Source organism: Nematostella vectensis, chromosome 6 (assembly GCF_932526225.1).
Source record: "Nematostella vectensis chromosome 6, jaNemVect1.1, whole genome shotgun sequence".
NCBI lineage: Eukaryota > Metazoa > Cnidaria > Anthozoa > Actiniaria > Edwardsiidae > Nematostella > Nematostella vectensis.
The window spans coordinates 5,373,016-5,396,774 of record NC_064039.1 but is presented as its reverse complement, the minus strand read 5'-3'; the positions used below and the strand labels follow the sequence as shown (position 1 = coordinate 5,396,774).

General features: G+C 41.3%; 3 protein-coding genes across 3 annotated transcripts in view; 1 reads left to right on the top strand and 2 right to left on the bottom strand.

The window, feature by feature from the left end:
• Positions 1–2: 2 nt before the first annotated feature.
• LOC5521531 (serine/arginine repetitive matrix protein 2) lies at positions 3–6,410 on the top strand. Its single transcript, XM_032366622.2, has 7 exons — positions 3–121; positions 526–1,118; positions 1,905–2,979; positions 3,370–4,279; positions 4,544–4,873; positions 5,191–5,322; positions 5,968–6,410. The coding sequence occupies exons 1-7, from the start codon at positions 18–20 to the stop codon at positions 6,076–6,078; spliced, it is 3,255 nt and encodes a 1,084-aa protein (XP_032222513.1). The 5' UTR covers positions 3–17; the 3' UTR covers positions 6,079–6,410.
• Positions 6,411–7,495: 1,085 nt separating this feature from the next.
• The window catches only part of LOC5521529, a 27,123-nt gene continuing 10,859 nt past the window's right edge, over positions 7,496–23,759 (bottom strand). Inside the window, exons 13-26 of the mRNA XM_032366617.2 lie at positions 23,502–23,576; positions 22,728–22,897; positions 21,708–21,848; positions 21,043–21,208; positions 15,787–15,985; positions 14,989–15,198; positions 14,145–14,271; positions 13,748–13,890; positions 12,857–13,018; positions 12,068–12,285; positions 11,682–11,928; positions 10,831–10,927; positions 10,305–10,486; positions 7,496–9,837 (exon numbers count right to left, since the gene is read on the bottom strand). Of these exons, the coding sequence (XP_032222508.1) occupies positions 8,596–9,837; positions 10,305–10,486; positions 10,831–10,927; positions 11,682–11,928; positions 12,068–12,285; positions 12,857–13,018; positions 13,748–13,890; positions 14,145–14,271; positions 14,989–15,198; positions 15,787–15,985; positions 21,043–21,208; positions 21,708–21,848; positions 22,728–22,897; positions 23,502–23,576 (3,379 nt within the window). The 3' untranslated portion in view covers positions 7,496–8,595. The remainder of the gene's footprint in view (positions 9,838–10,304; positions 10,487–10,830; positions 10,928–11,681; positions 11,929–12,067; positions 12,286–12,856; positions 13,019–13,747; positions 13,891–14,144; positions 14,272–14,988; positions 15,199–15,786; positions 15,986–21,042; positions 21,209–21,707; positions 21,849–22,727; positions 22,898–23,501; positions 23,577–23,759) is intronic.
• LOC5521530 (D(2)-like dopamine receptor) lies at positions 17,569–19,288 on the bottom strand. Its single transcript, XM_032366624.2, has one exon. It carries the CDS (start codon positions 19,252–19,254, stop codon positions 18,184–18,186), a length of 1,071 nt encoding a protein of 356 aa, XP_032222515.2. The 5' UTR covers positions 19,255–19,288; the 3' UTR covers positions 17,569–18,183.

Here is a 23,759-nt window from a genome sequence, read left to right as displayed (position 1 = left end):
AAACGTAGCCTAGCGTGATGCATGTCGGTCCAAGCAACATGGCGGACTTGAAGTCCGAGTCTATAACATCGCGAGGAAAAACGCCGATAAAGATAAAAAGAAAAAGACCCTCATCTTCTAGGTACCATGTAATTAAACTTGCAGCGAAACTTTAATAATTTGAAGTTATTATTTGTTCTTGCTTTCTTCTCTCTCCGAATGCTCTGTTTTGGAAAGAGCCCAGCGCTTGGACCAAATTCAACACCAATTCAATTTTCTTGTAACAAAGCGACATGGATTCTGATACTGTGTTAAGTGAGTGTAGTTTTTATGACGCTGTTTTGAAGCAATTCAACGTCCCTGTGTCATTTGGTATGCGGAAACCGCCCTATAATGATGTAGGGAGAATTATCTGAAGTTGTCGGTTTCCTGTAACATAATTACAGTACACTCGGATGTCGCCCCTATGTTGTACTTGTAGTTTATTATGATTTGATATCTGTATTTTTTTGATTGATGAACTACATCCTGTTATTTGATCCACAGTCTACTGGATATGTTTGCAAATGAGGAAAGTAACGATGAGAATTGTAATGAACCCAAACAAACATCTGGATCTACAACAAACGTGGACGTCAATTCAAAATCAGAGACAGCCAGTAAACCACATATTCCAACAGAAAATTATGATTTAGATGACCGTCTGAGTTTGAACGCTGGAGATGATAGTGATGGTTGTACGAAAAAGGCTGATTTGACATCCAAAAACACCACACTTATTGATAAGGATGCTGGGAGCCTCACAAAAGATCCATCAGAACAGGACACCAACCCAGAGAGTGTTTTTATGGCAAAGGACAGGGTGTCAGCAATTCAAAGTTTGTGTGAATATGAAGACAGTATTGAGGATGGAGAGGTTAAGGATGATGTTAATGAAAAAGATGATAGTAATAATAAAGATGAGACTAAAGATTCAAATGAAGGTTCTTTAACTATATCAAATGATTTGAATAGTGAGAAAAAGGACAAAAAGAAACACAAAAAACACTCAAAGGACAAAAAGAAGAAAAAACACAAGAAGGAGAAAAAGAGAGAAAAGGATAAACACAAGCATAAACAAGAGAAAGAATCTAGTGATGGTGAGATATTTTGATACAAATTACATAGCTGTCAACCTCGCTTTAGGAAAAATCTTGAGAAAATACAGTGAATGTATCAGAGGATCCAAGATAGCTAATGCGGGAGAATAAAGAAAATGTATGGGTATTTTCAAGCAAATTAGGCTTGAGAATGCGGGAGAGTTGACAGCTATGAAATTATATTCTGGCACAGTGGGACCACTGTATTTTGCTGACCATTGACCGTTAAGTGACACCATCATATAGCAGGGGCGTTAAGGGGGCTCCCTGCGCGTTTCACAAGTCTCAAAAATCGGAAATCATGTTTCATGATAAACCAACAACAAGGATCAATCTTTACTCGGAAAGACCATAGATCATGATTCACGTTGATCAAATTTTGCCATTCATAAATCACGGTGAAGATACAATCACAGATCACAGATTTCAATTGATCCTTTTCATGTTTCACATTTAACAAAAAACATTGGTTTTTCTCCACACAGGTGAATATGTTTTTTTTCCATCCCCTTGTACTTTTTATTCAGGCTGATAAGGGGATAACAAGTGGATTTCAATAACTCAGTACAAAAAACTTTAACTTAAACTAAAGCAAATATTACCAGTGGAAAACAACACTTTGAAAATGAACTCTTGATATTAGAAAAGAGCTGTAATCTTTTATTATCATAGTAGGTGAGTTGTTGGTGAACTACACTAGAACCTTGCCACTGTAACCCTGAGTTTATGAGCCTATTATCTCAAGCTTATCATCTTATGTATTTGCTTTTTCTCTGTCCTTTACAGAAGAAACAAAAGATAAAGAAAGCAAAAATTCAAGCAGTCCCCCAAAATCTGCCATTACAAGAGAGAAAGACAAATCAAAAATCGATTCCATTTTAGACAAACCAGATGAACTCTCCACACCCAAAAAAATATCAGAAAAAGGGTCCCCCAAAGGAGATGGGAGGGAAAGAAAACAGAGCCATCCCTTGTCTTCAAGGGATCAGACAACAAGACAGTCAAAACGGAGTCGTAGCCGGTCAGCTACATTGAATCAGAAGAGGAGCCGTTCAAAACATAGTCGTAGCCGTTCAAATTCACGGGATCAGAAAAGGAGCCGGTCAAGACGTAGCCACACCCCACCTTCTGAAGAAAGACCAAAAAGTAGGTTATATAGGCATTCCCGCAGTAAATCAAAGGAAAGAAAAACATTAAAAAGTCCTATTAGATCACCAAGAGGACAATCTAGCAGAGAGCGCAACACAAAGAGAAAGTCAAAAAGTCCATCATTAGAGCGAAGGAGATCAAGAGCCAGGAGAAGTAGATCAATTGAGCGTAGGGACAGGCGAAGGTCCAGAAGTCGGTCTCCTCGAAGCTCTTTAGGGCGATCTCGTCGAAGATCCTCATCAAGAAATCGTAGAAGAAGACGATCAAGGTCAAAGTCTCCTTTAAATACAAAATCTCAGTGTGAAAAAGAGCAAAGAGTCTCTCGGTCTAAGAGTAGGTCAATAGAGCGGTCTTACAGGTCATCAGAAAAGGAAAGGAGGCACAGCAGATCTGAAGATAAGAGTTTGAAAGAAAAAGGAAAATCTCTTTCTTTAGAGGAAAAGCTACGGCATATAGCAGAGGATAAGAATGAACATCACACAGCGACAGATACAAAAGAAGCTCAAGAAGAAGCTCCTGTTAGTGATAATGGGGACTCTTCCTCTAATCAACAACAGACTTCACCAGCTACAAGATCTTCAACAGGGGAACGACGCTGGTCCTGGGAGTGGGATAAGAAGGATGATGAAGAGGAAGATCCAGCTATGGAGGGAATTGACACAGATGTATTCACGAATGATGATGGGGCATCCAGCACGCAAGAACAACCAAGGTAATGCATACAGTATACCTGCATTTTGTGCCTCCCCCTGAAATTCCCAATCCTTCAAGCGGAAATTCTATAAGAAATATTACATGTTAAGATCTGCCATTTACTGTACCTCATGTCATATCTTTTATTGTTGTCCACTCCTCTTAAGGCTAGCGCCCCTTCCCCTAGAAATCATGGACCCGCCCCTGCAGACCGATCAGAATGGGACATTCACACAGTAAGAAGTGATATATTTTTGAAAGCAGTAATATTTTCATGGAATAAACAAAAATGACCATCCAGGTTTATTTTCATGAGGTGGCACGCTTAGAGTAATATCAAGATGTTTTTTATTTCAGGAAGTCTAACATTTTTTAGTCACTGATGTCTTTGTATTTTTTCTCATTTTAGTGAAATAGCAAGTCATCAGGAAAAGAAGCCGGTGCTTGTTTTGAAGAAAAGTCACAACTTGACAGAATTTGAAGAAAAGATCTGTGCGACCCCTGCAATAGAATCATTCAAGGATGAACTACAAAATGCTATCGTTCCATCTCATACTGAAGAGCCCGGTCCTGCAGTCAGCAAGGAACAGGTTGCTTCAAATACTGAGGAAAGTGAACAGAATAAACCTACAACTCAGTCTGGTCTATCTGTGGATAAATCTGGTGTAGAGCCAAAACTTGACAAGAAAGATCAAGATTCTGAAGATGAACTTCAAACTAGTATGAAGTCTGAAGACTCAAAAGGTGTTGATACCCCCCCTCCTCCTCCCCCACCCAGAGCAAGTCCCCCCCAAGTTACAGCTGCCAATCACATGAGTCAACAAGGAAACCATTTTATACACAGTCAAGAAATACCCTCGCCTTTTAGCATACGGCCGCCGATTATGCCACTCCTGGCACAAAGGCCTCCCCAACTCATGCAACAAATTGGACAAAGGGGGGCTTTTGTACCTCAAGGTCCTAATATGATTTCCCAGGGTCCTAGAGGACCCTTGTTGCCCCAGGGACCTAGGGGGGCAATAACATCTCAGGGTCCTGGAGGACCCATAATTTCCCAGGCACCTAGAGGACCCATGTTTCCTCAGGGACCTGGAGGGCTTATAGTGCCCCAAGGACAAAGAGGGCCAATATTGGCGCAAGGACCTGAAGGGCTCACAATGCCCCAAGCACTCGGAGGACCCACATTTTTAAAAGGACCAAGTGGACATGTGTCATCCTCCGATAACCAAACCTCACTTCTAGCACTTCAGACGTCAAGTACAGTCATACCCTTCCTTGATGACGGCCCAAAAGACAAGGACAAGTCATCTGAACAGAAGGTATGTCTAATTCTAATGTGCTGAAAAGGACCTATTTGAAGTGTAAACGTGTTCTTTTAAGTTAGCGTGCTTTTGCAAAAAAATGCTGAAAAGGACCTACCTAATAACTGCTGTTAGTTAATATTACAGGATTTTACATTTGACAGTCTGTTCCAATACTTGTTTGGACATAAATGTTCATAGGCAATGAGAAATCTCACCAGAAAGATATAATCATAATCATTTTCCGTGCAACACTTTGTCTAGAAGAACATTTTTTTTCAGGAACAAAAACAAAGTGGAGGTAGCCCAATGGACACGGATTCTTCACCAGAGGTAGATATCATCGAGAAGATGAACGAGGAATTCTGGAAAAAAGAGGGGAAGGAAAATAATGCAGCTGAACAGAAGAAGGAAACAGAGTACATCCCGGAAGCGGATGAGTATGACCCGGATAACGACCCTGTCATCCAAGCAATGCTGGCCGGGGAGGACTATGATCCGCCCGAGGAGCAGAAGGGAAAGGTGGACAAAGGGAAGGGAACAGAGAAACAGGAGAAGGAAAAGGAGAAAATACAGAAAGAGGAAAAGGAACCCGAGAAGAGCAAAGTCCAGGTTGGTAAAGACATACCTATCACACTGCATTTGATCCACGGTTAACGGTTAATTTCCCACTCACTTCAGTTAGCATGAAAAAATGGGCAACGTTGCTGGCAATCGATTAAAAAAAACGTGCTCTTTGTTGGACATTTGTATGCGCATCTGATGTTTATTTTGATTCATTTCGAAAGAGGAGGGCATCTTGAAACACCACATTTTTGTCACGTAAATGAAAAATGTATTCCACTATTGCACAGCTCATATAAACTAAAGGGTTTAAGTCAAGTGGTCAGTGCTTGTAAGCCTGATGTTGGTTCCTGTTCATTAATCAGACTCTGCTGGACAAGCTACACAGACAAGCCAGGGTTGAGGAGGAGGTCAAACTGGTTCTAAAAGTCTACTTCAAGCACAAGGAGATTACCAAAGAAGAGTACAAGAGTATCCTCAGGAGAGCCGTCCCTCAGGTAAGTTCTAGGCGCGCAGTTAGAGGCGTTCAAACCGCCGCACGCAAAAATGGGGTCCTTTCTTACTCAAGAATCATCCGATAAGTAGCATAATTTCACAAAATATCTGTATCTACGTAGTACACCTCAGGAAATCTTGGCGACTTGATCCACGCAGGGAGTTGTGATTCACGATTTTCCACCCGAGTTGTGTTCATTGGTTCTTACCTTGACTCCAAGGGGTTTTCTCTTGATGGCTTCACGGAAGATGGGTACATAAACAAACGTCTATTCGATGTGATTTTTGTGTGTGTTCACGCTTTAAATGTTTGCATCTTCATGTTTACGGTTATGATTTTACGTATACAAATACGATATCGGTGTCATAGTCATAGTCATAATCATAGTCAATGAAAATAAAAACTTATCATTTCTTATGACATTTATTGTGACCCTTATTATAACTATGACGATGCGATTTACATACGATATCGAATTGCAAAGAAATGGCTGCGACTAACGCTTGTTACGGACTGTCGTTAATGGGGGCATTAAATTACGGTTCTATGGTGTCCGTTGTATCGAGAGACGACCGTTTCTAAATCCTACACTCTGGCCTTATCGATGTCTGGCTTATTGATCTCTTTTGTTACTGTTTCATTTTAGGTCGCAAATTCAAGTCACTCAATTGACCCAGAACGCATCCGTCATCTGGTCAAGAAATATGTCGCTAAAGTAAAAGGCCAGAGGTTTCTCAAAGGTGTGAGTCGAATATAGATTTTCAGAGACATGTGACGGGGAATGAGAAATTTGTCCGATTGAGAACTTTAGAAATTGGACCAGAGTGTCGTTTTACCTTGGGTGCCAAATAAAATTGTTGAATATCGTTCACGACTTCCTAAAAGGGGTACTATGACTGGTTGCGAGCCCCTGGCACGTGCGTCTCTCCTCCCTGTGCGTGAGGGATGGTTTCACTGTGTTTTATTCGAAGTGCAAATATGTGTAAATATGCCAGCAACATGTTGGTGTTGTTTGTGAGAAGCTAGCCTTAGACAAACTATATGTAATTGTTCTGCGATGAAAACCTTCAGTAAAAAACAAAAAACAAAGCCGGGATAATTCCTGTAATTATTTAACCTTTATTTGGAAGCTCTGGAAAGGAAAAACTGTATGTTGTAAACGATGTATTGCAATCAAATTGTTCTATAATGTTATCTTCATGAGAAAATGTAGTAGAAGAAAAGGTAATACATAGTTTATTTGGAAAAGCCATATGGGCGGTTTCGGCCGATGTAGGCGTGGATGTGTTAGCAAAACGCAGAACGCCGGATAAATATTTTTTTTGAGGCACATACCTTTTAAATGCCTTTGCTATACAGCGGCTGATAATTAAATAAGTCAAACTTTCAATGACATTTATTGTCTGTCTTCATATAACTAAGAACATAATAACTAAAGTTATTGAGGGAAAGTTATTACAAACTAGCCATAAAACCTTCTTTATTTTAAATTATCCATCATCATATAATTACCGAGTCCAAAGTGATTATATAATATGCGTGTGTTTTACGTCCAGCTGTTATTAATAAAAATCATACTGTCGGTATGTTCATGGGCATAGTTACCGCACATCCTTCCCTGCTAGCAGAGGCCTCTTTTCTCGGTATTTCGCTGGGCTGGCGTTCGCGATGAAAAGAGACCTCTGCCATGGGCCGAAACTTTTTTCGTCGCGCATGCGTGAGCGTTTCTAAGCGACCGCATGACGTGCCAAAGCCCGTACCATCGCGCGAAAGCTGTCAATATGCTTTGCATTTTGTCGCAAATTATGAATCAAACTCCGGTTAGTTCTCTTCGAAAAAAGAAAGCGACTTCAATTTTAATCACCTAAGAGTGAACAGCAAACACAGCAAAGACGAGTTTTGTCTTGTTTGTGGGATAAATTTCAAGACATCTGGGCAGGCGAGTTTCTTTAATGTAAGTATCGCACAGTTGGAAGAAAATGTTACAAAACTTTTTGGCCATATCAAGAAAATTCAGCCAAAAATTGTCGTTTTTGCCAAACGCGGTCACTTCCATGTAAGGAAACTAATATATTTCTTATTTCAAAAAGCTGCATGATTTTTGTCGTTTTTAAGGTTGCCGTAGCGCAGGGGCTTCGTAAATATTATTACTTGTAACCAAAAGAGAAAAACAGTGACTGTGGCCATCTTTAATCTATAGAGAAAGTATCTAAAAACAAAGATTCCTCGGTACCAGACCCCCAAAACGACAACGTTTTCTTCATATGAAACTTAGATCAGCTTATTCCAGAAGAATATGCAAAAGCTTTAAACGGTAGATTGACTCGGTAGGCAAAAGATTCTGAAAATTCTGAATGAAGAGGAGGCATCAAATGGTAATATTTCTACCGAGGAAGTCGTTTCGAATGCGGGCTTGTTATCCCGCAGCGGATATACGCTTCACGCATGCGCTAGTCTTATGGGCTCAAATAGTGGCCAGTAAATAATGAACGGAGCATGCGCTCTGGATCTCCCCGTCCACGGTTTGATCAAACAAAGTTTCGACCCATAGCAGAGGTTTCTTTTCCTCGCGAACGCCAGCCCGAAATACGGATTAAAACAGAGAAAAGAGGCCTCTGCTAGCAGGGAACGCAGATCCTACAGCACATTCAACAGTCTTATGTTTGGTACTCTGTCTTTAGTATTTACTCGCATTTTACCACATTTCAGACCAAAACACTCTTTTGCATTAGACATGAACAGAGGAGTATCGTAAGCTATTAACGCATTTTAAGCGTGTGATTAGATCGAACGCTTTGTCATTATCTACATCATGAAAAGGTCAATCGTATCCTTCACTAATGGAAGTCTTTACGTGACTTTATATTTTTACGTACCCTTTATATTGTTAAGGAATATAAGTATGCAAGGGTATACATGTACAATTTTCTTTTTACAAAATGCACCAATAGTAGGATGTTTCGGTCCATTTTAAAGCTGCGACTTGTGTGGCTAGTCGTGTACTGCGGCAAAAAATCAATGCAAACGGTGGCACATGTCAATAGAGAACTAATTAAAATTAGACTGAGAAGTCAAATCCATCCTACAGCTACTTCATTCTATTGCTATTCTAATTTTACTTTTTTCACAATGAATCATGCAATTTCAATATTTATATAAATAAGCAAAAGATCAGCGTTATGCTAGTCGGTTTTAGAGTCTTTAATCTATGACCTGTAGTTATTCACCCGCTCCTCGTGCGCACTGTTCATAGTGGTATCTCCTCTTGTCTCAGTCATTTATTAAGATGAGCATCTCCCGCGTGATCAATCACCTGGCCACCATCTATGGCTTCCTTGGCGCGTTCTTCATTTCTCTGACCGCCCTCTAGACCACCAGCCTTCTTTTCCTTTTGGCGTTCACTCATTCCACTTGTTAGACAAATCTCTACGTCAGCAACATGTGATGCATGGTCTTGCACGGTTTGGACGTCACTAACTGGGTTTCCCTTTTTGATTGTTACTCTCTCTTCTCCGCTTGCTTCATTCATCAGGGCGTCACGTACTGGATCTCCCTTCACTCCCCTGTGTGCCGACATTCCCTCCTCTTCACCATATTCTACGTCCCCTCCCTGTCCCCCTTCAGCCGCTCTCATCAGACCACCATTGACCTGATCGTCATTCGTCGACTGTTCTCCCAGCATTTCCATCATAACAGCTCTGCAAACAGACATATTTTCCTTTTTTAGGTTTGGAATCCCATCAGCTTCTTTTTGTGTGAAGTTATCGGCTTGAGCACACGGTTCGGTGTTGGGCACAATGTTATCACTTGACACAGCTAATGTATCAGATTGATCTTCAGTATCCCTGTCTTTGCTAATATTCCGTTCATTCTGATATCCTGGTTGGACCTTTTCTCCTGCATTTTGCTTAACATCAGGATAAAGCGACTGACTTCCAGCTTGGTCATCAGCATCCCTGTCTTCGCTAATATTCCGTCTTCCCTGCTCTTCTTTTGGCTTGGCCGTCACGCCTGAATTCTCCTTGATATTATAAAGCGATTGAGGGACACCACCACACTGTTTGAACATCTCAGGTGTTGAAGTGACTTGTTGGAGCTCGACGTTGATGACCTCAAGGTCATCGACGTCAGCTGCTTCGTTGACAATCCCCTTGTAGCCTTCTCCTCCTCGATCATAACCGCCCAGTGCGAATCCTTCATTCATCATTCCTTGGTTAAAAGATCGATGGCCCATATCCTGGCTTACTGGTCCATCGTGGAGTTCAATTACTGTCTCAGCGGCTTCTAGCTCTATTGGAAACTCGCATGACTCCTTCTGTCTTCTCAGTCGTCTTTGTATGAGTCGCCTGAGTGGTGATTTACCCAGCTCGGTTGTCACTTTGTGTAATTTTGGCGCCTCTTCGCCGACTGGGTCTTCTCTTGGCCCCATTAGCTCATCCTCTTTTTCCATTCCCTGATTCTCCACTCCCATGTCAAGAAGGCCCATGTCACCAATAGTCCCCTGTACTCCGGTGATCTGTCACAATTGAAAACTGATAGTTAGCCTGGTGCTAATGACAATGCACCGAAAATTATTGCGATTAAGCACCCTAAGTAATAACCACAACATTCACACTATCAATCCGTCATTAAGAAAAACATTAAGACTTCTTATGGCAGGGAGATGCTTATGGAACTAAGTGTTATTTTAATAATGTGATGATTTTTTTTATTTGGCAGTAATAACAACGGCGATTGACACTGCCCCCCTCCCTTGGACACTAAAAAGTGGTTCCTTTTTTATTGAAGGATCTTCAAATGCCTATGACTACTTCGTATGTCATCTTGTGACACTGTGTTAGTACTGCTTTGTCTAGTGGTATATCGCACATGGCCCATGCAATACATGCCTAGAAGGACTTTTCTCGCTGTAAAATGAAGTCCTGTGCCATCTTGTGGTATATTAGACCTACAAAGTGCATTATCTGTTGAGTGAACACTTGCCTCGAAGGTCTCCCCTTGCTGGAGCGTTCCCTTAAAGTCCTGCGCGCCTACATCCTTCATATCTGTCAAGTCGGAACCAGCTTCCTGGACTGAAAGTACCACTGATAGGCAGCACTCCCAACTACAATGAGGATTCCGTACCACGGCCAGGAAGCTCTGGCCCAGGGATATCACATAACGGGCTTCAAGAGAATAAAGATACCCATTTAGAACTGCATGAATGTAGGAACAAAAACCTAGACCCAAAAATTGTTTTAATTTTTCATTTCAGTGGGACATCTAACGAAATGGGACAGTGGGACATTTAAGGTTTGCTCGTCGAAATCAAAACCCCCAAAAAGTCCTTTGTGTTGATGATAACGTCTGTATGTTTTGGGGAGGTCCTTCCCTTGAAAGCTGTTGGTTCTACCTATGCTATATCTTAGTAGCGCTGAGCTTGATGGGGGTTAAATATATATTTCTAGTAACTCATTGTGATTAATCTACTCTTTGATAATGTTTATCTAACCCGGACGCTCATTCTTACCGACAACAAGTCCTGTGACCATGATGTTTGCAAAGATTAGAATGACTGTCACTCCCACCGAGTCCTTGTCGTTCTCGATAGTGTAGTTCGTCATCACCTGCATGCGAACGAAAAAGAAAGGTAATGTCTGGCTATTAAAGCCGCATTGTCACCAGTTCACTTCCGGAGGTCCGACGGAAACCTCAACCGTTAAAAGACAAAAGAATCTATAAAAATCCGAGATATTAAACAGGCCATCCGCTCTAAATTATCATTCAGATCTTCAAAGAAACTTCCAATAAACACACTGCTTTCAATATTTAGAATTATTTTTCGCGTTTTCCGTTAAAAATCATCGGATAACGTTACGTGATCGACCGGAAGTAAACTGGTGACAATGCGGCTTTAATTCCAGGGTGTCTATCATAACTATGCTCAGTACATATTTCGATAGAAATAATAAAGTCGCGTGAGATTAAATGACAAACTTTCGAAGGCATCAATTTCAACAACGGCGAAATATGATAACTTCTCCTTGTGGCTTGTTTGATTCAATATTAGCGAAACCTGATTTTTACAACATTACAGGGTTAGTGTAGTCCAATTGGAATTTTGTTTGAATGGCAAGACTGTCCGTAAATGATATCAACAAAAGGAAGCTTGAACAAAGCTATAGACATATTCCTTGAACGATAATTAAGGGGTTCAATGCATATCTTTTTATTTGCGAAGCATGTGTGGGACAGAAGTCGTTAGCTTTGCAAAGGGGATCGTGGGCGACTAACTGGACTGGGAAACAAGATGATCCCTTGCCAAGCCAAAAGATCCCCTCTGATCGTATTGCAGGCCAATAGTACAGCCCCTTGGATCACCTTGGGGATTCTCAGCAGCATTCCCACACTCAAGTTAAAGAACGTAGCCACAAGCGAGGCCAACTGCAGAAGGTGCTCAAAGTTATCTGGGATTGGTCGAGCCTGCGCATGTGCAACAGCGTAAAATCCAGACGCCATTGCGGCCATGCCGACGTATGTTCGTCCCTCAGAGCCAATCAGAGACAGGCCGGAAGTTAGAACCAGCTTTCGAATCATCTCCACAATCTCCCAGTACCAGCAACGCGAGCTGAAAACATATGATGGTCATGCAACTTTAATTTGCAGCACAAGATATTGAGCAATTTTCAATGTATTCGAGCACAAGTCGCAAAACGAGCACAGGTTTTCCCCCTCCTTAATTTGACTGAAAATCTGTCAGGGCGCACCTGTAGTTTTCATAGACAAACTTGAGCCCATCGACTACTGCCAGAGGCTTCTTGTCATAAATCATGCGTGCGCCAGGGCGTATGTACTTCCGGTAGTAGAATGTGTAGAGGATGAAGATGGTGGCGAGTGGGAAGATGATTGGGTAGACCGAGCCTGCGTACGCGAATTTCACGTATTTGTTGTAGCGATCGTCAAAGCAGTTGATTGTATAATCAGCCTGTTGAAATGACAGCAACTAAATTGTCTAGCTTTTAAGCAAAAGTATTAGGATGGTATTCTCTCGATATTTCCATCCTATGTAATTCCAAAATTCAATTAAAGGTACGGTAATACGAGCAACAAAACCATGCAACTTTTGTGGCAGCATCTGCAAAAAAAGTTCGAATGCGATGTTGCGCGTTATACTACCGGCTAACCAACTTTTATCGTCATCTTCTACTTTCTGCAGCAAACTTTTTCAACTTGCAACAAAAGAATTGCTGCGACAAAAGTTGGATCGCCGGTAGTAAAACTCGCAACGTCACGAACTTTTTTTGCATCAATGCTGCCACAAAATCCGTACGATTTTTGTGCTCGTATTACGGTACCGTAAAGAGCCGGCTCATTGTCATCCTAGCAAATGGGAAAGCATCCATTTCCATCCATGATTTGCGGAAGCTGTTGCGATATTGCCAATTAATATTAGTCACATGAACACAGCAGTAGCTCCTTTATCTTTAGGTGGCTTCTTTGAGAATGGGGTGGGTGCTTTAAATGCACAACGAGGTGGCTATGGATCCATCGCTTACCTTGAGGTAATCGGTACAGTTGTTGCGCGCTCTGTCCTGGCAAAGTTCCATACAGGCCGGAGGCAGCATTCCAAGGATGCGAGAGCTTGTTTCGGGGAAAGTGATGAACAGAATAAGGAACGCACTTCGGTAGCAGTTGGATTTGGAGTAGTGTATGTCGTCCTGAAGAAATGATAGAAGTTTCAGTAGCGGCAAAGAGCATTTAGCAGGCACCAAATAGCCACATATAACATGGCGTATAAACAGTGTTGAGTGGCACGATAGCTTAGTGTTAGGGCTTCGTCTTCGTCGAGCAAGAAGACCAGGGTTCGAACCCAGGTCGGGTCAACTAAAGATTTATTCTGAGGTGTCAAAACCTCGCTCTCTATTTTGGATTCTGTCAGTCTCTCGTCTTCTCGGAAATGGACCTGTAGGTCCTGTGTCCACAATTAGCCATCACAAGCTAGGTACATTGACAAATCACCAAAGGTATTTCAATTTTTAGCACAACATTGTTGGTTGCTTAATGCAGTTTTAGAAATTCTGCGAACTCTTGTCGACAATTACTTGAAGGATTTGCATTATCCAGCATCACTAGAAATGGTTTCCAAACACGCCACCAATTCGAAGGGCGCTGATAAAAAAAAAGTAGCAGCCGGGTAGCCGCTCATCAGAGGAACCACTTTAATGTGCTCCAAATAAAATGGTTGGAAGAGTTTGAATATATCATTTCATTTTATATCTTCAGCAGGTAGAAATGTTTAAGTTCATACTAGTAGTTATAATTGGGAATCACGGTTTACGCGGGCCTTTTAAAAGCTTGAACTGATTTATATGACACAATTGCATTAATGCCTTTGGAAGTATATATAATATAAAGCCGCACTGATGTAAACGTGGCGTTTAACTCACAATTTTCTGTTCCTCCGTACGGTCGCTACTGCAGAGCACAACTTGCTTCTTTATGTTGTAGTAGAGCAAGCACAGGACTACCACGCCCAAGTTTAGCCCAACGGTTAGTACCAAGCCATCGTACGCACTTAGCTTCAGCGAGTCTAATTGAGAAAATAAAAATACAAATAAACGGAGAGAAACGAGTTGCAAAGAGACAAATATACAGATATATACTAGAGATACAGATAGACTAATGAGAAGAATCTACTCGAAAGGTAGAAGAAACTAGAAATTAATGGAAATGAAAGAAAGTAAGAATGCAGCTTAAAAGACAGAACACCAAACGAGGGAAGATGGATGATCAGACAGATGGTCAAACAGAGAGACTGAAAGGCAAACAGACGGACAGACGCACCAGTGAAGCAGTGAAGAGGAGCAATCTGCACAAGGTTAAGCTGTAGGAACTTGGCGTAGTTTGTCATTTGAAGTAGCGCATCTGGCCACTCGATGTACGAAAAAGCGTCTAGCGTGCCAGATGTCACCTACAGCAACCAACCTCGTGAGCACCCAGAACGCAAAGTATGGTCGAAATTATAGGGTTAATTGTAAAGCAATGTTTGGTAGTGAACAACTGTAATGCAAAATGTAACACAAATTATAACACCAAGTGTAATGCAAAGTGTAACGCAAATTGTAGCACCGAGTGTAGTGCAAAGTATAATGGAAATTGCAGCACCAAGTGTAATGCAAAGTGTAACGCAAATTGTAGCACCGAGTGTAATGCAAAGTATAATGGAAATTGCAGCACCAAGTGTAATGCAAAGTGTACCGCAAATTGTAGCACCAAGTGTAATGTAAAGTGTAACGCAAATTGTAGCACAAAGTGTAATGCAAAGTGTAACGCAAATTGTAGCACCAAGTGTAATGCAAAGTGTAACGCAAATTGTAGCGCCAAGTGTAATGCAAAGTGTACCGCAAATTGTAGCACCAAGTGTAATGCAAAGTGTAACGCAAATTATAGCACCAAGTGTAATGTAAATTGTAGCACTAAGTGTAATGCAAAGTGTAATGCAAATTGTAGCACCGAGTGTAACGCAAAATGTAATCCTAAGTGTAACGAAAAGTTTAGCATCAGGTATAACGCGAAATGATGCAATTTGCAACGCCAAATGTAACGCAAATCGTGACCCTAATTTCAGATGTATTATAGGTAAGGATAAGGTACAGTCATGTTAACCACTAGATTAATGATACCGTACCTGGTAGAAGCCGACCACTATCTTAAGTCTAGCGAGCACCACGTCTGTCAGGGTGCGGTTCTTGTACTTCTCCTTTCGCTCGTCTCTCAGAAGGATCAAGATGATGACCAGGAAGATAAAGCCGATCATCGAGAGCTGGACGATCAACCATGGCAAGGTCGGGCACTTAACGCAACGAGACATGGACTTGTGGAACCCTTTTTCACACACCTGAACGGCGATCAAAAGGAACAGTGTCATTCCAGGAATAAAATTTACACCTTCACGGCGACCAAAAGAAACAGTGTCATTCCAGGATGAAATTTGCACCTTCACGGCGATCAACAGGAACAGTGTCATTCCATAAATAAAATTTACACCTTAACGGCGATCCGGAATTGTGTGATTCCAGGATGAAATTTAAACCTTCACGGTGATCAACAGGGAGAGCGGGGGCACATGCCCTTGGTTCAGTATAATATTTATATATAGTTTCGAATAGTTAACAATCCGCTGAAAGGGCATCCGCGTAATAAGGACACCTCGCTATGGAAAGCATAATCTATCTCCAGGTCACTGAGAAATACATCCTCGGGGACCGAGGGCGTCGCGGAGACCGGGGACACAGGAACCGAGCGCGAAGAAATGAAGAGGAAAAGACGTCTTTTTTCCCTCTTTCTATCGTATTCGCGCATACGTTCGCTCACGGTCCTCTAAGATGTGAGAAATAAAAAGAAACTACATTTTTTTAAAGATGCAGCATTAATTAGGGCAGTTTCTTGAGTTTGGGCTGATAAGATAATGTGACAATTCCCTTACCTCGCACAAAGGTCCACCGTACCCATCCTCACACGGTTTCCTCACGGAGTTGAGGAGGCCTAGGCACGAGGCGGCGCGGGGACAGGGATAAGCCTTGGGGAACTCCCCATCGAAGCCGAGATAGCGGAGGTCGTAGTTATCATACGGCTCCATTAACGTGTCGAGAAAATACTGATACCCCCAGCTTTCATTATAGTTCCTGAAAAAAAAATAACATATCGCACTCGATATGATCCTTGAAATATAATCATTTCATACTCGCTATATTTCTTGAAATATTATTGTATCGCATTCGATATAGTCACCGAATCATCTCCTCACATAATGCTCATGATAGTCCCTGAATTTTGGAGAGAAGTGATGACGAGCTCGCCGCTTTGGGAGGTACCAGGTTTATTTCCTCCTAGACAATGTTACAGCAGGAAGATGTACGTTTTTAACTCTTGAAGTGCTCCCCTTTTGTGTGCTCTCAGAGGTAAATCATGTCTTGGACAGGGGTTGTCTGATTTCTTTTTAGTTCATGCTCGCCCTATCAAATTCATTTACTTTATCATTTAGGTCGAGTGTTACAAGTCGCGCTAGGTTAACATAATGATACAAGAAAATCACCTAGCTGCGTGACATTGATGAGAGCGTGTTTTTATAACTAATATTCCCAAATGAAAAACCCTCGATGTCCAAGTATAGAGGACATTTAAAAAAAAACTTAAATATATTTTTTATATTTAAGTATTTTTTTAATCTACGGAGATATCTAAATTGAAAATATAAAAATATCGAATTCGATATATCAACCAAAATATAATCATATCATACTCGTTTATGTTCACTGGAATATTGATATTGCACTTGATAAAAGTTCACGAAATATTTCCCTTGTCTTTCCTTCTTAGTTCCTCTTGACAGCTCTCTTTTGATTAAAAATTCTGTTCTGAAATAGATGGGTTAATGTGATTTTTTAGCAATCTGTGAGCCCTATTTCAAGCAACAAAATGGATTTTTGGCGTCCAAGCCATCTTACTGCCATGCATTGACTTATCAGAGAGTAAAAAACGTGTTCCATTAAAATTCAACTGTTGATTGACGGAGGTGAGAAACGGTTTTCGCATTTTGGGGCTAATATTCATGATTTAACCATCCATCATCTTACATAATCATAATCATCATCATCACCATTTCTTCACTTTCATAACAGCGCCGAGGTTATGACGACGGTGAGCATCGCTATAGTCTGTTTTCACGATGGTGCGCGCGCATCCAAAATGCCACAGACTAGCGGGCCACCGCTGATCTAAAATTGCGTACGAAGTGGGGTTTACAGACGAAGATATAGAGAATGCTGCCAGAGTGCTACTTTCGCGGAGTTTTAGAGTCACATTCCCCTTCGTCTGCACTTTGGATCAACTGTGGCCCAACAATCTGTTGCTTTTTGGACGCGCGCGCATCATCGTGAATTATCGTTTACACATGAGAATCTCCCAAATGACTTGCGGATCGCCCTGTTGGTGGCAGCGTAGATAAAAGGGTTGATGGCTGTCTTCGTTATTACATTTGTACACTTATGTTAAAGTTTGATGATTATCGGTGAAAATGGGACGAAGATATTGCCACAATTATGATGTAACGACTTGCCTGTTGGAACGTTCAACGTCACACAGTCACGTGATTAATAATATTTGATATCATACATTCATGTCAAAATTTGGTGACAATCGGCCAAATACCTGCCGAGATATTACACAAATCATCACATTTGAGTTGCCTGCTAATTTCAACGAGTTGCCTGCCAGCCTCACTATGGAGGTTTTTTCCTAAGGATTTTCAATAAGGATAATCAAGTAGGATAATTCCTACTTCAGGAGGTCATTGTTAAACATTCTTAAAAACTCTTTAATAACTTGAACAGTTCCTTATAACCTTTCAAGTAATAAATGGTTCGTGTAAGATATAGGCAGCCTGGCGGTAAGTGCATATGCTGGCAAAATTGTCCAAAATGCATATAAATTATACTTAAATTATAGTGTTGCATAAAATTGAAAAATATTGTACGTTTAGGTTTAATTACTAAAAGTTCTCAGATGGATTTTATGGAAAGTAGTAGTCATTTTCCTTGCTCCTTCTTATTTGTACGCCACAGAAAATCGTTTATAAGATATATAGGGAAAGAAGTGTTTTATGTAATTTTTTAAAAATCTTATGTGCGCTTAAAATTGGAAATTATGTGCAATCGGATTCCCCAAGATGTTTAAGTTACCAAGTAAAAATGCAATTTTATATATATTTTATAATCATAATCATCATCAATATTTTCATGACTATAACCATCTTCATCATCATCATCGCCATTTCTTTACTTTCATAACAGCGCCGAGGTTAAGATGACGGTGAGCATCACTATTATCGTTTACACATGAGAAGAATCTCCACAAATGTCTTCCGGAACATCCTGTTAGTGGCAGCGTAGATAAAAGGGTTGATGGCTGTCGATAAGCAGGCAAACACAGCGGCTACCAGATCAAGGTACCCCAGTTTTCTGTTAGCTGCTGTGAACGTCACATTAGTCAAGACAATAGGACTCCAACACACGCAAAACCCCACAAACACCATCAACAGTAACTTGGTCACTTTGGCTTCTTTCTGGCTGCTTTTCAAGCGATGGGCATCACTAGAAGTCCCAGGCTTATTGCTTTTTTGCTTTTCGACTCGTATTGCGTTCTTGGAATCTTTTAACGTAACGTGTTGCACTACTTCAATAGCGTTGGGATTTTCGACCATTCTCTCTTGGTCGCTCATTACGATAGCCTGCTTGCCGCGTGATTCCCAAGTAGAATTGCTTGTTTTGCAGCTTTCGACGACTACCGGATGCTTCATCGGAAGGGATTCCTCTTCGCTTGAGCTAACAGTTGATTTTATATCGTGATTTTCGTCCATCGTTATTTTCTCAGGATCTTTCATCGGAAGAATCTGTTCCTCACTTGATATCTCATTTGCATTCTTCGTGCATTTTTGGGTACCCTGTGACATTTGTAGTTCTCCAATCACAGGACTTTGAGATATATCTGTAGGAAAAGGTTCGACTTGCAGTTGCTCGAGCTTTTGAGATTCTTTCAAAGTCGATACGGGATTTTTGCTTTTGCATGGAGCGCTGTTGCAATTGGAAAATTCCTCGATGTGTTTGTCAGTTCTGCTCGCGACTTGATTGACAGCCACAAGACTCTTACCTCTCCTCTGTGTGTGCACGTGTACGGTCACGTGCTTGGACACGTGGTCGTTACGACCAGCGGTTGGATCTACATCATTACCCAGCTTGCACTGCGGCTCATCACGTGGTGCATTCTGGCGTGTAACTGCTCCATTCTCGGCTTTGTCTCTGCTAGGGTGTTCAATATCAATCGTATTTCTTTTGTGTCGTTTCTGTTGTTTAAATGTTTGTTTGTTGTGCCTTTTAACCGTCTGATAAATACGCATATTGCTCCACAGAATGACACAAACGGGCAGAAGATATCCAATTACATTAAGCGTAATATTAATGACAGCATTATCAATATCGTTCGAAAATAAAAGCGTGCAAGCGGCCATGGGTTTGAAAAAAGTGAAATGACCTTTGTCAAGAATTTTCACAACTAAAACGTAAGCACCATAGCCAGCGATAACTAAAATCCACGAAATGATGATAATTCCTGTAGTTTTCTTATTATTGATGTGTCTTTTGTAGAAATCCGGTCTCACTACGCAGAAATATCGCGCAAGAGTGGTAAGGGATATTGTGAGTATAGAGGACATCACCATAGAGTTCAAAATAACCCCCTGAAAAACACATAAATGACCGTTGGTGCCCTCCACCCACATAGGCATTCCCTGGTCGTCGGCGTTGAACATAGAAGCGGCGCTCAGCGGCAAGATGCATAAAGACATGAGCAAGTCGGACACGGCAAGAGACACGATGAGAAGGTTCGTCGGGTTTCGCAGCTGTCGGTTCTTGTACACGCTCATGCAGACCAAACCATTGCCCAGCCAAGCGATGACGCAAATAACGACAACTACAGAGCCCATGAAGTTCATTCGAAATGGTGTATTTTCCATATTTGCTTTATGTTTTTTTTAAATATGTAATCAAAATTCTTCGTTGTCTTTTTTTACTCGAGGATGAGCTGTTTCCAGAATTATACATTTCTCCTTTTTCTTCCTCAATTAAACCTTTTTCCGCATTGTCTTCTTGTTTACGCCAAGTTACATTTCGTCGATATGCCTTTAACTTGAACGGAGCTTATTTAACTATTTTCTCTGCTATACTATTTTTTAAACAATCGTTTCGCTTTTTCACCCGACCGCTTATCGTCTATAGTGTCATAATTGTTAATTGCGTTTTGCTTGCCCTCCAACCTGGAATAATTCGTTGTAATGTTCCATTTCTTGTGCCCACGCTCTTTCTTCACATCTTTTCCTCACACCTTCTCTTCCCAGTTCTGTGATAACTTGGGTGGTTTTTGCTCTCAAAGGGTTTATGAAAGGTTGGGGACACGAGCCTACCTTGCACTATCCCATATACCAGGACAAACATCCTTTTGGAGGTTTTTTCATATGGATTTTGAATAAGTTCTCCTACTTCTTTAGGATGTCATTGTTAAACATTCTTAAAAACTCTTTAAGAACTTGAACAGCTTCCTTATAACCTTTCAAGTAATAAATGGTTCGTGTAAGACATAGGCAGCCTGGCGGTCAGTGCATATGCTGGCAAAACTGTCTTTGAAGAAATATGATTGGCTAAGTCACAAAATGATAGTATAAATTACATGTAAAAATAATGTTGCATATTTTAGTTTTATGGTTGATAACTATGTTAACTATGTATAATAGATTTTCAGATGGATTTTATGACAATTAGTAGTCATTTTCCTTGATCCTTCTAATTTCGCGAGACTTCGATTTCGCGATTAAACAACGAAACAAAACTGTAGAAAACACATCTTTTTGTGCTTTACTCTCTTTTCAAGCATATTTACATCGAACCCAAAGAAAGTTAAAAAGTCCTCAATCGTCTCATGAGAATAAACACAAATTAGGAGGCTTTTAAATTCCTGCAATATTAAAATTCGCATTAAACTTAACGCCTTTATAAAAAAGTAGCGAAAATATTTATTGCCACGGATAATTGTTCCCTATTAATCGTTAATTGTGGCGCGCGATTGCCATTTAAAAAGTCACTGATTTCCCAGTGCAAGTCTTTAGATTGGACATTTATGGACAACATTTTACCTGAACTGCCACCAGTATCCTTCCCTGACAAGTTGAGTCTCGTTACACAGCACTCCTCGGATACCTCCCTTGGGGCAAGCCTCACACTCTCCAAATCTGTGCTTACGGTAGAAGTTATCGATGCAGAAGCAGCCCCGGTAGTTTGACCACTGATCGGTTCTAGTACCTGCACACATCAAACAATTTTGTTTTGAAAGCCGTCATTTCTCTTACTCGCTCAGTCAAGTTCATTACTAGGGAAGTGCTTTATTATCGTTTTAGAACTGTGTAGCCTTCCCCACAGCCCTCTTTCTGGCGTGTTTTTAGCTTTTTTACAATATGTGAACTTCTGTGGTAATAAAACTGACATAAAGTGGGGCCTCCTCTTCTACTCGTGGATAGTCTTTTGCGTTCTCGCCTCAACACAGCCAGAATCAGCCGCTCCCTCTTTTTCTCTTATCACAGAGATGCCAAATGTAAGAGGCTGGTGATTACTGTGCTGATTCAAGCTGACATCTTGACAAAGGGACTCAGGCCCTAATTTAGAATACCACAGGTATCCCGCGCCCTCGCCCCATACCAAAGAAAACGACAGCTATTAATCGATCATTTTACCACATAGAGTTCTATAAGAAGGCCCACTGGAATTATTCAATGGCTAACAAAAGTGGCTTCCAAGTACTAACCTGCTGGGCACACTTTACACGTGAAGCGGACTTTTCCCGGCGCCGTAGACACCTTGACGTACGTCCCGCGGGCGCAAGGACGGCATCCCGTAAGACCCGCAATTTTCCCGAAGTGTCCAACAGCGTTCTGGTAAAATCCCCCTAAAATAAGACATCAAGAGAGATACAAAAATGAAGCCTCTTACACAGGGGTTTGCGTAGGGTGCGCGCGCATCCCCCTCTTGGCCGGCAAATACTGGTCATTTCTTATTAAAGGATCGTTGTTTGCGCACCCCCCCCCCCCCCCCCCCCCTCAGCCAATCCTGGGTACGCGCCTGGAAAGAAGAGCTAAAGTGCTAATGTTTGGACAGATAATAGAAGTTAAAGGCACTTTCTCTAGGGCTTTTTTACTATAAGACAAATGACACTAAGGCCCTATTCATACATCGCGCTACCGCCGGGCTGAGTCCAGTTGTTTGGAATGGGCTCTGTGTGCACAGCCGGAGTCTTAAGGGACCAGTGGTTTAAAAGGCGCGGAACTGGTTCAAGTCGTTTTTCCGGCTAGACTTCCTCCAGTACTGGCCGTCGTACAATATGTGGTCAAAGTCATCTTAAAATATTTTTATACTTTAATACTATGAGTTTCGCCATTGTTTGGAGATCTTAAAGGTTTATTTTTTTAAATAAGAACCTGTTTCAAATTTTAGCCTAAATAGGTTCTTATTTTACGGGGGTCCAAATTGGGATTTTTAGGCTAACAGGTTCTTAAATTCTAGGTTTTTATAAGCGGGTAAGTACTGTATATCAACTTATCGCTATGTTACTTATCTGGACAGCACTTATTACTATGGTACTTATCTGGAGAGCACTTATCGCTATGTTACTTATCTGGGGACACTTATTTCTATGGCCCTGGCCTGGGGGGCACTTATAGCTATGGCTCTGACCTATGGAGGGGAACTTATTGCTATGGTCCTTCCTAGGGGGTCAGCTATCGCTATGGTACTTACTCGGAGGGGAACTTATTGCTATGTTACTTACCTGGAGGGCACTTTTTGCAGTAGTACGTGTCGTTCTCACGGGTCTGGAACTCGCCAAAGTGACATGGAGTGCACTGGTCGCCGTCACAAGTGAACCCGTTCCGTCCCAGTCCTCCCTGGAGGCGGGAGTCGTTGGCCGCCATGATGGGGTACTTGGCGACCGTTGGAGAGCTGGGGAAGATAAAGATACTAGCTTGTCAAGTATGAATCAAATCTCATAATAATATACACCAATCCAAAAAAAAAACACAAATCTAAAAATATACAACTATCTAAAATTTTATAAGAAAGGCCATTGCCGATAGGCAGGTGGCATTTCTACGAGTAAAAAGCACCAAGGGTCTTATTACCAATTTTTTCACGACAAAATTTCTACTAAATGCAGGAAAATATGGATGCATTATACGATAATCCATCTTATATAAAGCTACGCTACTATACGCGCTCCGTGGATTAGCGTACATCCCGTCCAGACTAAACGAACAACGCCAACACTCAATAGCGTTTATTATTTTATTTCTCTCATAAGTGTAGCCACAAGTTCGATCAAAAAATGTCATTTTTTTAGTCGATTAATCCTTTAACTAAAATAATGTTCGTAAACACACTTTTGATGAGAGCTATAAAATATGTAAGGGCTGCGCGGGTAGCAGACTCCCCTTCTTAAAAAACTATTTAATCGTCACACGAAAAAAAGACACATTTTTGGCCACACCCAAGAGGTTTCCATGTTCCTAAACATCAAGAACCCTGGTATCAAGGTCACGCGACTCACATGACGACGCCGACCTTCTGGTGATCCTTGAACTGGCTCATGCGGATGCGGACGAGTTGAGTATTGAGGATGTACCTGTAATACGACGTATTATTACTACTCCTTCACGAACCTATATAAGAGGTAGTTTACTTGCACGCAGTAACCCGGTTTTTTTCGCTATGTTTGTCTGGTGTTGTTTCCTGGGTCGCTGTGTTGTTCTGGTCGCGCGCGACCTGGAGATGAGGAGCAAAACAAGATGGCGGCCAAGACTCGGCG